This window comes from Ammospiza caudacuta, chromosome 29 (assembly GCF_027887145.1).
Source record: "Ammospiza caudacuta isolate bAmmCau1 chromosome 29, bAmmCau1.pri, whole genome shotgun sequence".
In the NCBI taxonomy this organism is placed as follows: Eukaryota; Metazoa; Chordata; class Aves; order Passeriformes; family Passerellidae; genus Ammospiza; species Ammospiza caudacuta.
In genome coordinates this window covers 1,166,198-1,183,248 of record NC_080621.1, presented here as the reverse complement: position 1 = coordinate 1,183,248, position 17,051 = coordinate 1,166,198, and the positions used below count along the sequence as shown (strand labels likewise).

Genomic DNA, 17,051 nt, shown 5'->3' with positions numbered 1-17,051 from the left:
GTGCCACCTGTGTGTCACCTGTCTCTGTGTGTGTCCCTGATGTCTGCAATGCTGCCCCCTGTGTGTCCCTGTGTCACCTGTGTGTCACTGTGTGTCCCCTGTGTGTCACTGTGTGCCACCTGTGTGTCCCCAATGTCCCCAGGTGCGGTGCACGGTGACAGCGGTGTTCCTGCACCTGTCGTACCTGTCTGCGTTCTGCTGGATGGCCCTGCAGGGCGCTCACCTGTGTCACCTGTGTGTCACCTGTGTGTCACCTGTGTGTCCCTGTGTGTCACCTGTGTGTACCTGTGTGCCACCTGTGTGTCACCTGTGTGTCACCTGTGTGTCACCTGTGTGTCCCTGTGTCACCTGTGTGTCACCTGTGTGCCACCTGTGTGTCACCTGTGTGTCCCTGTGTGTCACCTGTGTGCCACCTGTGTGTCACCTGTGTGTCACCTGTGTGTCACCTGTGTCACCTGTGTGTCCCTGTGTGTCACCTGTGTGCCACCTGTGTGTCCCCAATGTCCCCAGGTGCGGTGCACGGTGACAGCGGTGTTCCTGCACCTGTCGTACCTGTCTGCGTTCTGCTGGATGGCCCTGCAGGGCGCTCACCTGTACGCGCTGCTGGTCCAGGTGTTCGCCCCGGCCTGGCTGCGCCCGCGGCCGCTCCTGGCCCTGGGCTACGGCCCCGCGGCGCTGATCGTGGCCTTATCAGCGGCCATTTACCCGCAGGGATACGGGACTGATCAATAGTGAGTGATTGATAACCGTCCATAGTGATCAATAGCGATCAATAGTGATCAATAGTGATCGATAGTGCCGCTCCTGGCCCTGGGCTACGGCCCCGCCGTCGTCATCGTGGCTTTATCAGCGGCCATTTACCCGCAGGGATACGGGACTGATCAATAGTGAGTGATCAATGAGTATTGATAGTGATCAATAGTGATCAATAGCGATCAATAGTGATCGATAGTGCCGCTCCTGGCCCTGGGCTACGGCCCCGCCGGAGTCATCGTGGCCTTATCAGCGGCCATTTACCCGCAGGGATACGGGACTGATCAATAGTGAGTGATTGATAATCATTGATAGTGATTAATGACCATTGACAGTGATCAATAACCCGTGATCAATAGTGATCAATAGTGCCGCTCCTGGCCCTGGGCTACGGCCCCACGGCGCTGATCGTGGCCTTATCAGCGGCCATTTACCCGCAGGGATACGGGACTGATCAATAGTGAGTGATCGGTAACTATTGATAGTGATTGATCACCATCAATAGTGATCAATAGAGATCAATAGTGCCGCTCCTGGCCCTGGGCTACCCCCCGCGGCGCTGATCGTGGCCTTATCAGCGGCTGCTTACCCACAGGGACACGGGACTGATCAATAGTGAGTGATCAATAGTGATTGATAACCAAAATAACCACAGTGATCAATAGTGATCAATAGTGATCGATAGTGATCAATAGTGATCGATAGTGATCAATAGTGATCTATAGTGCCCATCCCCGCGGCCATCGTGGCTCTGTCAGCGGCGGCATTCCCACAGGGACACGGGACTGATCAATAGTGAGTGATCAATAGTGATCAATAGCCATCGATATGATCAATAGCCATCAATAGTGATCAATAACCATTGATAGTGATCAATAGCCATTGATAGTGATCAATAGCCATCAATAGTGATCAATAGCCATCGATAGTGATCAATAACCATTGATAGTGATCAATAGCCATCGATAGTGATCAATAGCCATACTGATCAATAATGACCAATAGTGATCAGTGACCATTGATCAATAACCAGTGATCAACAGCGATCAATAGTGAATGGGAGGGCAGCTACAAAGGCTCCCAGTTTACCCAGTCCCTCCCAGTTTATCCCAGTTCCCATTCCCAGTTTATCCCAGTCCATCCCAGTCCCTCCCAGTCCCTCCCAGTCCCTCCCAGTTTACCCAGTTCCACTCCCAGTTTACCCAGTATCCACTCCCACTGCTCCCAGTCCATCCCAGTTCCATTCCCAGTCCCTCCCAGTTTACCCAGTATCCATTCCCAGTTTATCCCAGTCCATCCCAGTCCCTCCCAGTCCCTCCCAGTTTACCCAGTCCATTCCCAGTCCCTCCCAGTTTATCCCAGTTCCCATTCCCAGTGCTCCCAGTCCATCCCAGTCCCTCCCAGTTTACCCAGTATCCATTCCCAGTTGCTGGCTGTCCATTCCCAGTGCTCCCAGTATCCCCAGTTCCCACTCCCAGTGCTCCCAGTCCCTCCCAGTTTACCCAGTTCCCATTACCAGTTTATCCCAGTTTACCCAGTTCCATTCCCAGTTGCTGGCTGTCCATTCCCAGTTTACCCAGTTCCCATTCCCAGTTTATCCCAGTCCCTCCCAGTTTATCCCAGTCCATCCCAGTTTACCCAGTTCCATTCCCAGTCCCTCCCAGTCCCTCCCAGTTTATCCCAGTTTACCCAGTTCCCATTTCCAGTTGCTGGCTGTCCATTCCAGTTTACCCGGTCCCTCCCAGTCCCTCCCAGTTTACCCAGTTCCACTCCCAGTATCCCCAGTATCCACTCCCACTGCTCCCAGTCCCTCCCAGTTCCATTCCCAGTCCCTCCCAGTTTATCCCAGTTCCCATTCCCAGTTGCTGGCTGTCCATTCCCAGTGCTCCCAGTCCATCCCAGTCCCTCCCAGTATCCCCAGTTCCCATTCCCAGTGCTCCCAGTCCATCCCAGTCCCTCCCAGTATCCCCAGTTCCCATTCCCAGTGCTCCCAGTCCCCTCCCACTTTACCCAGTATCCATTCCCAGTTTATCCCAGTCCATCCCAGTCCCTCCCAGTCCCTCCCAGTTTACCCAGTTCCCATTCCCAGTCCCTCCCAGTTTACCCAGTCCATTCCCAGTCCCTCCCAGTTTATCCCAGTTCCCATTCCCAGTGCTCCCAGTCCATCCCAGTCCCTCCCAGTTTACCCAGTATCCATTCCCAGTTGCTGGCTGTCCATTCCCAGTGCTCCCAGTATCCCCAGTTCCCACTCCCAGTGCTCCCAGTCCCTCCCAGTCCAACCCAGTCCCTCCCAGTTTACCCAGTTCCCATTCCCACTGCTCCCAGTCCCTCCCAGTTTATCCCAGTCCCTCCCAGTCCCTCCCAGTCCATCCCAGTTTACCCAGTTCCATTCCCAGTATCCCCAGTGTCCATTCCCACTGCTCCCAGTCCCTCCCAGTTTATCCCAGTTTACCCAGTTCCATTCCCAGTTGTTGGCTGTCCATTACCAGTTTACCCAGTCCCTCCCAGTTTACCCAATTCCCATTCCCAGTTTATCCCAGTCCCTCCCAGTCCATCCCAGTCCATCCCAGTTTACCCAGTCCCCATTCCCGCTATCCCCAGTCCCATTCCCACTGCTCCCAGTCCCTCCCAGTCCCTCCCAGTTTACCCAGTATCCATTCCCAGTTTATCCCAGTCCCTCCCAGTTTATCCCAGTCCCTCCCAGTCCCTCCCAGTCCGTCCCAGTCCCTCCCAGTTTACCCAGTTCCATTCCCAGTTGCTGGCTGTCCATTCCCAGTTTACCCAGTTCCCATTCCCAGTTTATCCCAGTCCCTCCCAGTCCCTCCCAGTTTACCCAGTATCCATTCCCAGTCCCTCCCAGTTTACCCAGTTCCCATTCCCAGTTTATCCCAGTCCCTCCCAGTTTATCCCAGTCCCTCCCAGTCCGTCCCAGTTTACCCAGTTTCATTCCCAGTTTGTCCCAGTTTACCCAGTTCCATTCCCAGTCCGTCCCAGTTTACCCAGTTCCATTCCCAGTTGCTGGCTGTCCCTCGAGCGCGGTTTCCGCTGGAGCTTCCAGGGCCCCGTGATCGTCATCACCGCCGTGAGTGACACCTGTGTCACACCTGTGTCACCTCTGTCACCTGTGTGTCACCTGTCACACCTGTGTGTCACCTCTGTCACCTGTGTGTCACCTCTGTCACCTGTGTCACACCTGTGTCTCACCTGTGTGTCACCTCTGTCACCTGTGTGTCACCTGTGTCACCTGTGTCACACCTGTGTCTCACCTGTGTGTCACCTGTGTCACCTGTGTTCCCCAGTGTCCCCCCATGTCCCCTTCATTGTCCCCAATGTCCCCAATCCCGTCAGTGTCCTCAATCCCGTCAGTGGCCCCCATTGTCCCCAGTGTCCCCGCGGTGTCCCCCTCATTGTCCCCAATGTCCCCAATGTCCCCAATCCCATCAGTGTCCCCAGTGTCCCTGATCCCTTCCACTGCCCCCCCCAGTGTCCCCGCAGTGTCCCCTCATTGTCCCCATTGTCCCCAGTGTCTCCAGTGTCCCCCCGTGTCCCCTCATTGTCCCCAATGTCCCCAGTGTCCCCTCATTGTCCCCAGTGTCCCCAGTGTCCCCCCGTGTCCCCTCATTGTCCCCAATGTCCCCAGTGTCCCCTCAATGTCCCCATTGTCCCCAGTGTCCCCAGTGTCCCCTCATTGTCCCCTGTGTCCCCAGTGTCCCCTCAATGTCCCCATTGTCCCCAGTGTCTCCAGTGTCCCCCCGTGTCCCCTCATTGTCCCCTGTGTCCCCAGTGTCCCCTCAATGTCCCCATTGTCCCCAGTGTCTCCAGTGTCCCCCCGTGTCCCCTCATTGTCCCCAATGTCCCCAGTGTCCCCTCATTGTCCCCTGTGTCCCCAGTGTCCCCTCAATGTCCCCATTGTCCCCAGTGTCCCCAGTGTCCCCTCATTGTCCCCTGTGTCCCCAGTGTCCCCTCAATGTCCCCATTGTCCCCAGTGTCTCCAGTGTCCCCCCGTGTCCCCTCATTGTCCCCTGTGTCCCCAGTGTCCCCAATGTCCCCCGTGTCCCCAGTGTCCCCCCGTGTCCCCTCATTGTCCCCAGTGTCCCCAGTGTCCCCCCGTGTCCCCTCATTGTCCCCAATGTCCCCCGCAGGCCAACGCCGCCATCCTCGTTGTCACCCTGTGGAAGTTGGTGCAGAAATTCCACGAGGTCACCCCGGACATGGCGCCCCTGCGGCGGGCACGGTGGGGACACTGAGGGGACACTGGGGACACTGAGGGGACACTGGGGACACTGGGGACGTTGGGGACACTGGGGACACTGAGGGGACACTGGGGACACTGAGGGGACACTGGGGACACTGAGGGGACACTGGGGACACTGGGGACGTTGGGGATGTTGGGGACACTGGGGACACTGAGGGGACATTGGGGATATGGGGACCTTGGGGACATTGGGGGCTCTGGGGACATTGAGGGCATTGAAGACAATGGGGACACTGGGGACATTGGGGACATTGGGGACATTGGGGACACTGGGGACATTGGGGACATTGGAGACACTGAGGGGACACTGGGGACATTGGGGACATTGGGGACATTGAGGGGACACTGGGGAGGACTGGGGACACTGAGGGGACATTGGGGACATTGGGGGCGTTGGGGATATTGGGGACATTGGGGACATTAGGGGCTCTGGGGACATTGGGGGGACGTTGGGGACATTTAGGCGACTCAGGTGTGGCACAGGTGACACTGAGCTCACACAGGGGACACTCAGGTGACACACGGGGACACACAGGTGACATTCAGGCGACTCAGGTGTGGCACAGGTGACACTCAGGGACACGCTGGGAACACACGGGTGACACTGAGGTGACACTGAGGTGACACTGAGGTGACACTGAGGTGACACAGGTGTCACACAGGTGTCACACAGGTGTCACACAGGCGCCAATCCCGTCCCCAGGGTGCTGTGGATGACGTCACTGGGCCAGCTCTCCCTGCTGGGCTCTGGTTGGGCGCTGGGGGTGGGGGCGGGGCTGGGCTGGGCGGGGGGGGCGGGGCCGCCCCTCCCCCCCGGCAGCGCCCCCCCGCCCCTCCCCCTCCTGTTCTGCGCCATCAACGCCGCGCAGGGGCTGCTGATCTTCCTGTGCCACTGCCTGGGGCACCCCAAGGTACCCAAAAACCCCAAAACTCACCCCAAAAACAGAACTGGGATCATGGAAAACCCCAAAATCCCAAAAAACCCCGAAAAAATCCCACAAAAATCCCCAAAACGGGACCCAAAATACCCCAAAATCACCCCAAAAACCTCCCTGGTAACCCCACATCCCCGCTGATCTTCCTGTGCCACTGCCCGGGGCACCCCAAGGTACCCAAAAACCCCAAAACTCACCCCAAAAACGGAACCGGGATCATCAAAAACCCCAAAACCCAAAAAAAAAACCGAAAAAATCCCAAAAACGGGACCCAAAATACCCCAAAATCACCCCAAAAACCTCCCTGGTAACCCCAAATCCCCGCTGATCTTCCTGTGCCACTGCCCGGGGCACCCCAAGGTACCCAAAAACCCCAAAACTCACCCCAAAAACGGAACCGGGATCATCAAAAACCCCAAAACCCCAAAAAACCCCGAAAAAATCCCAAAAACGGGACCCAAAATACCCCAAAATCACCCCAAAAACCTCCCTGGTAACCCCAAATCCCCCCAGCCCTGCTGATCTTCCTGTGCCACTGCCTGGGGCACCCCAAGGTACCAAAAACCCCAAAACTCACCCCAAAAACGGAACCGGGATCATGGAAAACCCCAAAACCCCAAAAAACCCCGAAAAAATCCCAAAAATGAGACCCCAAAACCACCTCCAAAACCCCAAAATCTCCCCAAAAAACCCCAAAATTTTCCCCCAAAATACCCCAAAATTCACCTGGGACCCAAAAAAACCCAAAATTTCCCCCCAAATCCCCCAAACAATCCACCTGGGACCCCAAAAACCCCAAAATTCCCCCCAAAAATCCCAAAATTTTCCCCCAAAATACCCCAAAATTCACCTGGGACCCCAAAAACCCCAAAATTTATCCCAAAATTCCCCCAAAAGTGCCCCTGGTGCAAACTGGGAGGGTCCCAGTTCAAACTGGGAGGGTTCCAGTTCAAACTGGGAGGGTTCCGTTCCAAACTGGGAGAGTTCCATTCCAAACTGGGAGGGTTCCATTCCAAACTGGGAGGGTCCCAGTTCAAACTGGGAGGGTTCCATTCCAAACTGGGAGGGTTCCATTCCAAACTGGGAGGGTTCCAGTTCAAACTGGGAGGGTTCCGTTCCAAACTGGGAGAGTTCCATTCCAAACTGGGAGGGTTCCATTCCAAACTGGGAGGGTCCCAGTTCAAACTGGGAGGGTTCTATTCCAAACTGGGAGGGTCCCAGTTCAAACTGGGAGGGTTCTATTCCAAACTGGGAGGGTTCCATTCCAAACTGGGAGGGTTCCAGTTCATACTGGGAGGGTTCCGTTCCAAACTGGGAGAGTTCCATTCCAAACTGGGAGGGTTCCAGTTCATACTGGGAGGGTTCCGTTCCAAACTGGGAGGGTCCCAGTTCAAACTGGGAGGGTTCTGTTCCAAACTGGGAGGGTCCCGTTCCAAACTGGGAGGGTTCCATTCCAAACTGGGAGGGTTCCATTCCAAACTGGGAGAGCCCCAGTTCATACTGGGAGGGTCCCAGTTCATACTGGGAGGGTTCCATTCCAAACTGGGAGGGTTCCAGTTCAAACTGGGAGAGTTCCAGTTCATACTGGGAGAGCCCCAGTTCAAACTGGGCCATTCCCAGTTCACACTGGGCCGTTCCCAGTTCAAACCAGTTGATCCCAGTTCAGACTGGGGGTTCCCAGTTCAAACCGGAGCATTCCCAGTTCAGACTGGGCCGTTCCCAGTTCAAACCAGTTGATCCCAGTTCAGACTGGGCCGTTCCCAGTTCAAACCAGTTGATCCCAGTTTGTTGCAGGTGCGGGCCTGGTACCGGTCCCTGCTGTGCCCCCGCTCGCGGCCGTACTCGGAGTTCACCAGTAACACCAGTAACCACACCAGTAACACCAGTATGGGCCGGGCCAGGGGATCCCAGTCACACCAGTAACAGGTGAGCTATCCCAGTAACACCAGTAACACCAGTAACCACACCAGTAACACCAGTATGGGCCGGGCCAGGGGATCCCAGTCACACCAGTAACACCAGGTGAGCTATCCCAGTAACACCAGTCACACCAGTAACCACACCAGTAACACCAGTATGGGCCGGGTGAGGGGATCCCAGTAACACCAGTGACACCAGTGACACCAGGTGAGATATCCCAGTAACACCAGTAACACCAGTAACCTGACTGGTCACACCAGTATGGGCCGGGTCAGGGGATCCCAGTCACACCAGTAACCCCAGTAACCCCTCCCAGTATCCCCAGTTACCCCTCCCAGTATCCCCAGTATCCCCAGTTACCCCTCCCAGTATCCCCAGTTACCCCTCCCAGTATCCCCAGTATCCCTTCCCAGTATCCCCAGTATCCCCTCCCAGTATCCCCAGTATCCCCTCCCAGTATCCCCAGTAACCCCAGTAACCCCTCCCAGTATCCCCAGTATCCCCTCCCAGTATCCCCAGTAACCCCAGTAACCCCTCCCAGTATCCCCAGTTACCCCTCCCAGTATCCCCAGTATCCCCTCCCAGTATCCCCAGTATCCCCTCCCAGTATCCCCAGTATCCCCTCCCAGTATCCCCAGTATCTCCTCCACCCACAGGTGCCAAAAATATTCCAGGAAAAAAAATCTTCGGAATTTTGGGAGAAATCTCCAGAATTTCGTGAAAAATCTTCAGCATTTTTTTGGGGGGAAAAAAAAAATTTCGGAATTTCAGGAAAATATTTGGAATCCCGGGAATGATCTTCGGAATTTTGGCGGAAAATTTTTGGAGTTTTGGGGAAAATATTCGGAATTTCGGGGGAAAATTTTTGGAATTTTGGGGAAAATAATTCAGAATTTCGGGGGAAAAATCTTTGGAATTTTGGGGAATTTGGGGATTTTTTTGCCGCCCCTCCCCCACCCCGGGGAGATCAATAAAGGAAAACGAGGCCGAGTTTGGGGAGAATTCCTGGAATTTTGGGGAAAATCCTGGAATTTTGGGGTAAATTTCTGAGATTTTGGGGCGAAATCCCAGATTTTGGGGTGAATTCCTGGAAATTCCTGGGATTTTGGGGCTCAAACTTGGGATTTTGGGGTGAATTCCGGGAATTTTGGGGTTCCAGGAGGGATTTTGGGGTGAAATTCGCATTTTTGGGGTCAATAATGGGAAATTTGGGATCCCAATGGATATTTTGGGGTGAATTCCTGGGATTTTGGGGCTCAAACTTGGGGATTTTGGGGTGAAATTCGCATATTTTGGGGTCAATAATGGGAATTTTGGGATCTCAAAGATGTTTTGGGGTGAATTCCTGGATTTTGGGACAAATTCCGGGATTTTAGGGCAAATTCTTGGATTTTTTTTGCAATTTTCCAGGATTTTGTGGTGAATTCCTGGGATTTTGGGGTGAATTCTTGGATTTTTTGGCAATTTTCTGAGATTTTGTGGTGAACTCAGGGAATTTTGGGGCAAATTTCTGAGATTTTGGGGCAAAATCTGCAGATTTTGGGGTGAATTCCTGGGATTTTGGGGCAAATTTCTCAGATTTTGGGGTGAATTCCCTGAATTTTGGACAAATTCAGGGAATTTTTGGGCTGAAATCAGAGAGTTTTGGGCAGAATTTTGTTTTTTTTTTTTTCCAAATTTTTCATTTTTATTTCCAAAAATAAACTTTGAGCCGCGCCCCCTCCCCCACCCCATGGGAGGGGTCTCAATCAAGGGACCCCCCCCCAAAAAAAAACCCCCCCAGGACCCCCCCAAAACCCCCCCAGGGACCCCCAAATTTGGGGGGAACCGTCCCAAAAAATCCCAAATTTTTTTTGGGGGGGGGGGTCTCAAACCATCCCAAATTTTTGGGGAGGGGTCCCAGACGAGCCCCTCCTCAATTTTGGGGGGGTCTCACCCCAAATTTGGGGGGATTCGACCCCTCCGGGACCCCCCCAAAATGGTCTGGGGGGGGCTCAAACCAGCCCAGATTTATTGGGGGGGGGGGGGGTCCCAAATGAGCCCCAAATTTTGTGGGGAGGGGTCTCAGCCCATCCAAAATTTGGGGAGGGGTCCCTGATGAGCCCGTCCTCAAATTGGGGGGGGTCTCAACCCTTCTGGACCCCCCCAAAACTCTCCTGGACCACCCCCCCCCCAAATGACTCCCTGAGCCCCAAATTTTGGGGAGGGGGCTCCAAATGACCCCAAATTTTGTGGGGAGGGGTCTCAGCCCATCCAGAATTTGGGGAGGGGTCCCTGATGAGCCTCTCTTCAAATTGGGGGGGGTCTCAACCCTTTGGGACCCCTCCAAACCCCCCCAAAATGACTCCCATGGTCCAAAAGAGCCCCCCCAAAATTTTGGGGAGGGGGCTCCAAATGACCCCAAATTCAGGGGGGATGCGGAATTTGGGGAGGGGTCCCTGATGAGCCTCTCCTCAAATTTGGGGAGGGGGTCTCAACCCTTTGGGACCCCTCAAAACCCCCCCAAAATGATTCCCATGGTCCAAATGAGCCCCGAATTTTGGGGAGGGGGTCCCGGGGATGCGGAATTTGGGGAGGGGTCTCAGATGAGCCGCTCCTCCGGAGGTCTCAATGCGGAATATGGGGAGGGGTCTCAGATCAGCCGCTCCTCCGGGGGTCCCGGTGATGCCGAATTTGGGGAGGGGGTCCCAGAAGAGCCCCAAATTCGGGTGGGATGCCCAATTTGGGGAGGGGTCTCTCAGATCAGCCGTTCCTCGGGCGGCAGCCGCAGCGGGGCCGGGCCCGGGGGTCCCAATGCCCAATTTGGGGAGGGGTCTCTCAGATGAGCCGATGCCCAATTTGGGGAGGGGTCTCTCTCGGATCAGCTGCTCCTCCGGGGGGTCCCAATGCCCAATTTGGGGAGGGGTCTCAGGGTGGAATTTGGGGAGGGGTCTCTCTCAGATCAGCCGCTCCTCCGGGGGTCCCAATGCCCAATTTGGGGAGGGGTCTCTCAGATCAGCCGCTCCTCCGGGGGGTCTCGATGCCCAATTTGGGGAGGGGTCTCAGGATGGAATTTGGGGAGGGGTCCCAATGCCCAATTTGGGGAGGGGTCTCTCAGATCAGCCGCTCCTCCGGGGGCAGCCGCAGCGGGGCCGGGCCCGGGGCTCTCAGGATGGAATTTGGGGAGGGGTCCCGATGCCTAATTTGGGGAGGGGTCTCAGGGTGGAATTTGGGGAGGGGTCTCTCTCAGATCAGCCGCTCCTCTGGGGGCAGCCGCAGCGGGTTCGGGGGTCCCAATACCCAATTTGGGGAGGGGTCCCGATGCCCAATTTGGGGAGGGGTCTCTCAGATCAGCCGCTCCTCCGGGGGGTCCCAATGCCCAATTTGGGGAGGGGTCTCTCTCAGATGAGCCGATGCCCAATTTGGGGAGGGGTCCCGATGCCCAATTTGGGGAGGGGTCTCAGGATGGAATTTGGGGAGGGGTCCCGATGCCCAATTTGGGGAGGGGTCCCAGGATGGAATTTGGGGAGGGGTCTCTCAGATCAGCCGCTCCTCCGGCGGCAGCCGCAGCGGGTTCGGGGGTCCCGATGCCCAATTTGGGGAGGGGTCCCGATGCCCAATTTGGGGAGGGGTCTCTCAGATCAGCCGCTCCTCCGGGGGGTCCCAATGCCCAATTTGGGGAGGGGTCCCGATGCCCAATTTGGGGAGGGGTCTCTCAGATGAGCCGCTCCTCCGGCGGCAGCCGCAGCGGGTTCGGGGGTCCCGATGCCCAATTTGGGGAGGGGTCCCAATGCCCAATTTGGGGAGGGGTCTCAGGATGGAATTTGGGGAGGGGTCTCTCTCAGATCAGCCGCTCCTCCGGGGGCAGCCGCAGCGGGTTCGGGGGTCCCAATACCCAATTTGGGGAGGGGTCCCGATGCCCAATTTGGGGAGGGGTCTCTCAGATGAGCCGCTCCTCCGGGGGGTCCCAATGCCCAATTTGGGGAGGGGTCCCGATGCCCAATTTGGGGAGGGGTCTCTCTCAGATCAGCCGCTCCTCCGGGGGCAGCCGCAGCGGGTTCGGGGGTCCCAATACCCAATTTGGGGAGGGGTCCCGATGCCCAATTTGGGGAGGGGTCTCTCAGATGAGCCGCTCCTCCGGGGGGTCCCAATGCCCAATTTGGGGAGGGGTCCCGATGCCCAATTTGGGGAGGGGTCTCTCAGATCAGCCGCTCCTCCGGCGGCAGCTGCAGCGGGTTCGGGCCCGGGGCTCCCGATGCCCAATTTGGGGAGGGGTCCCGATGCCCAATTTGGGGAGGGGTCTCAGGATGGAATTTGGGGAGGGGTCCCGATGCCCAATTTGGGGAGGGGTCTCTCAGGATGGAATTTGGGGAGGGGTCCCGATACCCAATTTGGGGAGGGGTCCCGATGCCCAATTTGGGGAGGGGTCTCTCTCAGATGAGCCGATGCCCAATTTGGGGAGGGGTCTCTCAGATCAGCCGCTCCTCCGGGGGTCCCAATACCCAATTTGGGGAGGGGTCCCGATGCCCAATTTGGGGAGGGGTCCCGATGCCCAATTTGGGGAGGGGTCTCAGGGTGGAATTTGGGGAGGGGTCCCGATGCCCAATTTGGGGAGGGGTCCCAGGATGGAATTTGGGGAGGGGTCTCTCAGATGAGCCGCTCCTCCGGGGGGTCCCAATGCCCAATTTGGGGAGGGGTCCCGATGCCCAATTTGGGGAGGGGTCTCTCAGATGAGCCGCTCCTCCGGCGGCAGCCGCAGCGGGTTCGGGGGTCCCGATGCCCAATTTGGGGAGGGGTCCCAGGATGGAATTTGGGGAGGGGTCTCTCAGATCAGCCGCTCCTCCGGCGGCAGCCGCAGCGGGTTCGGGCCCGGCGCTCCCCCCGCCCGCGCCCCCCCCCCCATTTCCTCGCGGCTGGGCCGGTACGAGCCCTCCGTGCGGCGCTTCTCGCGCAGGCGCAGTGCGGCCAGCAGCAGCAGCGCCAGCAGCGCCAGCGCCCCCAGACCCCCGAAAATCACCGAGAGCGCCACGACCCCCGCGGGCTGCGAACGACAGCGGGACCCCCAAATATCGGGGGACCCCGAAACCCCGTTAAAATCTTCGAAATCCCCGTTAAAATACCCAAAATCCCCGTTAAAATACCCAAAAAATCCCCATTAAAATACCCAAAAAATCCCCATTAAAATCCCCAAAATCCCCATTAAAATACCCAAAAAATCCCCATTAAAATACCCAAAAAATCCCCATTAAAATCCCCAAAATCCCCATTAAAATACCCAAAAAATCCCCATTAAAAAACCCAAAATCCCCATTAAAATCCCCAAAATCCCCATTAAAATACCCAAAAAATCACCATTAAAATACCCAAAAAATCCCCATTAAAAATACCCAAAATCCCCATTAAAAAACCCCAAAACCTCCCCAGGGGCACCCCCAAAATCCCCCCCAGGACCCCCAACCCCCCCCCCAGGACCCCCCAATTTCCCCCCAAATCCCACCAGGACCCCCCCAAACCACCCCAGGACCCCCAAAATTCCCCCCCAGGGACCCCCAAAATCTCCCCCAAACCCCCCCAAAAACTCCCCAATTCTCCCCCCCAAACCTCCCCCCAAATCCCCCCAGGACCCCCCAAAATCCCCCCAAATCCTCTCAGGGACCCCCCAGATTCCCCCAAAATCCCCCCAGGACCCCAAATCCCCCCCCAAAACCTCCCCAAATGCCCCCCCAGGACCCCCTAAACCTGCCCAGGACCCCCCAATTTCCCCCCAAATCCACCCCAAGACCCCCAAATCTCCCCCAAATCCCTCCAGGACCCCCCAATTTCCCCCCAAATCCCCTCCCAGGACCCCCAAATTCCCCCCCATCCCCCCCCAGGACCCACAAATCTCCCCCAAATCCCCCCCAGGACCCCCAAACCCCCCCCAGGACCCCCAAATCTCCCCCAAAATTCCTCCCAGGAGCCCCCAAATCCCCCAGGACCCCCAAAATTCCTCCCAGGAGCCCCCAAATCCCCCCAGGACCCCCAAATCCCCCCCCCAAAACCTCCCCAAATGCCCCCCCAGGACCCCCTAAACCTGCCCAGGACCCCCCAATTTCCCCCCAAATCCACCTCAAGACCCCCCAAAAATCCCACCAGGACCCCCAAACCCCTCCCAGGACCCCCCAAAAATCCCCCCCAAACCCCCCCCCAGGACCCCCAAATCTCCTCCAAATCCACCCCAGGACCCCCAAAAATCCCCCCAGGAGCCCCAAATCTCCCCCAAATCCCCCCCAGGACCCCCAAACCCCCCCCAGGACCCCCAAATTCCCCCCCAACCCCCCCAGGACCCCCCAGTTTCCCCCCAAATCCCACCAGGACCTCCCCAAACCACCCCAGGACCCCCAAAAGTCCCCCCCAAGGACCCCCCAAAATCCCCCCAAACCCCCTCAGGGACCCCCCAGATTCCCCCCAAATCCACCCCAGGACCCCCAAATTCCCCCCCCAACTCCCCCCAGGACCCCCAAATCTCCTCCCAGGAGCCCCCAAAATCCCCCACCAAAACCCCCCAGGACCCCCCCAAAACCCCCCCAGGATCCCCAAATCTCCCCCAAATCCCTCCAGGACCCCCAACCCCCCCCCCAAATCCCACCAGGACCCCCCCAAACCACCCCAGGACCCCCAAAAATCCCCCCAGGAGCCCCAAATCTCCCCAAAATCCCCCCAAGGACCCCCCAAAATGCCCCCAAGGGGCATTGTGTCCCCTCCCATTCCCCCCAGAGCCCCCCAAAACCCCCCAAATCCCCCCCAGGACCCCCCAAAATCTCCCCCAGGACCCCCCAAAATCCCCCCCAGGACCCCCCAAAACCCCCCCAGCACTGACCGAGAGCCCCCCCCCGGGCTGGGGGGCGGTGCCGTTACTGGTTATACTGGTTATACTGGGAGAGGCTGGGGGGGGCACGGGGGGGTCACTGGGGGGGTCCCGGGGCATTCGGGACCCCCCAAAACCCCCTCAGGACCCCCCCAAAACCTCTCAGGACCCCTCAAAATCACCCCAGGACCCCTCAAAACCCCCCCAGGACCCCTCAAAATCCGCCCAGGACCCCCCAAAACCCCCCCAGGTCACCCCAAAACCTCTCAGGACCCCTCAAAATCCCCCCTGGACCCCCCAAAATCCCCCCCAGGTCACCCCAAGTCCCTCGGACCCCCTCTGAAATTCCCCCAGGACCCCCAAAACTCCCCCCAGGACTGCCCAGGGCCCCCCAAAATCTGCCCAGGACCCCCCAAAATGCCCCTCGGACCCCTCAAAATCCCCCCAGGACCTCCCAAATCCCTCGGACCCCCTCCCCACATTCCCCCAGCACCCCCCCAAAATCCCCCCAGATCAACCCCTGGGACCCCCCAAAATCCCCCCAAGACCCCCCCAAATCCCCTCAGATCCCCCCAAAATCCAACCTGGGACCCCCCCAAATCCCCCCCAGGACCCCCCAAAATCCCTCCAGGAACCCCAAATCCCTCCCAGGGCCCCCCAAATTCCCCCCCAGGACCCCCAAACCCTCCCCCAGATCTCCCCAAATCCCCCCTGGACCCCCCCAAATCCCCCCAAAATCCCCCCAAATCCCCCCCAGCGCCTCCCAAATCCCCCCCAGTGCCCCCCAAATCCCCCCAGGACCCCCCAAACCCTCCCCCAGATCCCCCTAAATCCCTCCTGGATCCCCCAAATCTCCCCCAGGACCCCCAAACCCTCCCCCAGATCCCTCAAAATCCCCCCAGGACCCCCCAAATCCCCCCAGGGACCCCCAAATCCCCCCCAGGGCCCCCCCAAATCCCCTCAGATCCCCCCCAAATCCCCTCAGATCCCCCCCAAATCCCTGCAGGACCCCCCAAATCCCCCCAAATCCCCCCCCAAATCCCCCCCAGGACCCCCCAAATCCCCCCCAAATCCCCCCAAAATCCCCCCAGGACCCCCCAAAATCCCCCCAGGACCCCCAAATCCCCCCAGGACCCCCCAAATCCCCCCCAGGGCCCCCCCAAATCCCCTCAGATCCCCCCAAAATCCCTCCTGGACCCCCCCAAATCCCCCCAAATCCCCCCAAATCCCCCCCAGGACCCCCAAATCCCCCCCAAATCCCCCCAAAATCCCCCCAGGACCCCCCAAATCCCCCCCAGGGCCCCCCAAATCCCCTCAGATCCCCCCAAAATCCCTCCTGGACCCCCCCAAATCCCCCCCAAATCCCCCCCAGGACCCCCCAAATCCCCCCAGGACCCCCCAAATCCCCGCACGTACTCTGGGCCAGGGCGAGGCAGGGCAGGGCCAGGGCCAGGGCGGGGGCACCGGCCATGGGGGGGCCGGGGGGGGACCCCGAAAATGAACCTGGAACCCCAAAAATGAACCTGGGTACCCCAAATGTACCTGGAACACCCCAAAATACACCTGGGGCACCCCAAGATTACACCTGGGAACCCCAAATGTACCTGGAACACCCAAAAATACACCTGGGGCACCCCAAATGTATCTGGGAACCCCAAAAATACACCTGGGAACCCCAAAAATACACCTGGGAACCCCAAAATACACCCGGGGAACCCCAAAAATACACCTGGAGCACCTGAAATGTACCTGGAACACCCCAAAATACAACTGGGGTACCCCAAAAAGTAAACCTGGGGTACCCCAAGATTACACCTGGGAACCCCAAATGTATCTGGAAATCCCAAAAATACACCTGGAGCACCCCAAAATACACCTGGGGTTACTGAAATGTACCTGGAGCACCCCAAAATACACCTGGGACCCCCCAAACCCCCTCGGGACCCCTCAAATGTCACCTGGGACCCCTCCCCCCCCCCAATCTACCTGGGACACCCCAGAACTCACCTGAGACCCCTGAAATCCCCCCAGGAGCACCCCAGATCCCCCCAAACTCACCTGGGACCCCCCAAATCCACCCGGAACTCACCTGGGACCCCCCAAACTCACCTGGGACCCCCCAAAACCACCCCAAACTCACCTGGGACCCCCCAAACTCACCTGGAACCCCCCAAATCTGCCCCAAACTCACCTGGGACCCCCCAAATCCCCCCGGGACCCCCCAAATCCATCCGGAACTCACCTGGGACCCCCCCCAAACTCACCTGGGACCCCCCCAAATCCACCCGGAACTCACCTGGGACCCCCAAAATCCACCCCAAACTCACCTGGGACCCCCCCAAATCCACCCCAAACTCACCTG

At 58.0% G+C, this 17,051-nt stretch overlaps 2 protein-coding genes across 2 annotated transcripts in view; one reads left to right on the top strand and one right to left on the bottom strand.

The window, feature by feature from the left end:
* The window catches only part of LOC131569250 (adhesion G protein-coupled receptor E5-like), a 33,536-nt gene extending 24,689 nt beyond the window's left edge, over positions 1-8,847 (top strand). Inside the window, exons 10-15 of the mRNA XM_058821457.1 lie at positions 511-731; positions 3,769-3,835; positions 4,896-4,987; positions 5,712-5,919; positions 7,738-7,869; positions 8,520-8,847. Coding sequence (XP_058677440.1) covers positions 511-731; positions 3,769-3,835; positions 4,896-4,987; positions 5,712-5,919; positions 7,738-7,866 — 717 coding nt within the window. The 3' untranslated portion in view covers positions 7,867-7,869; positions 8,520-8,847. The remainder of the gene's footprint in view (positions 1-510; positions 732-3,768; positions 3,836-4,895; positions 4,988-5,711; positions 5,920-7,737; positions 7,870-8,519) is intronic.
* Positions 8,848-12,667: 3,820 nt separating this feature from the next.
* CRB3 (crumbs cell polarity complex component 3) lies at positions 12,668-16,204 on the bottom strand. The gene is made up of 3 exons (XM_058821503.1): positions 16,106-16,204; positions 14,702-14,766; positions 12,668-12,883 (listed from the first exon to the last, which is right to left on the bottom strand). Exons 1-3 carry the CDS (start codon positions 16,158-16,160, stop codon positions 12,668-12,670), a joined length of 336 nt encoding a protein of 111 aa, XP_058677486.1. The 5' UTR covers positions 16,161-16,204.
* Between the last annotated feature and the right edge of the window lie 847 nt (positions 16,205-17,051).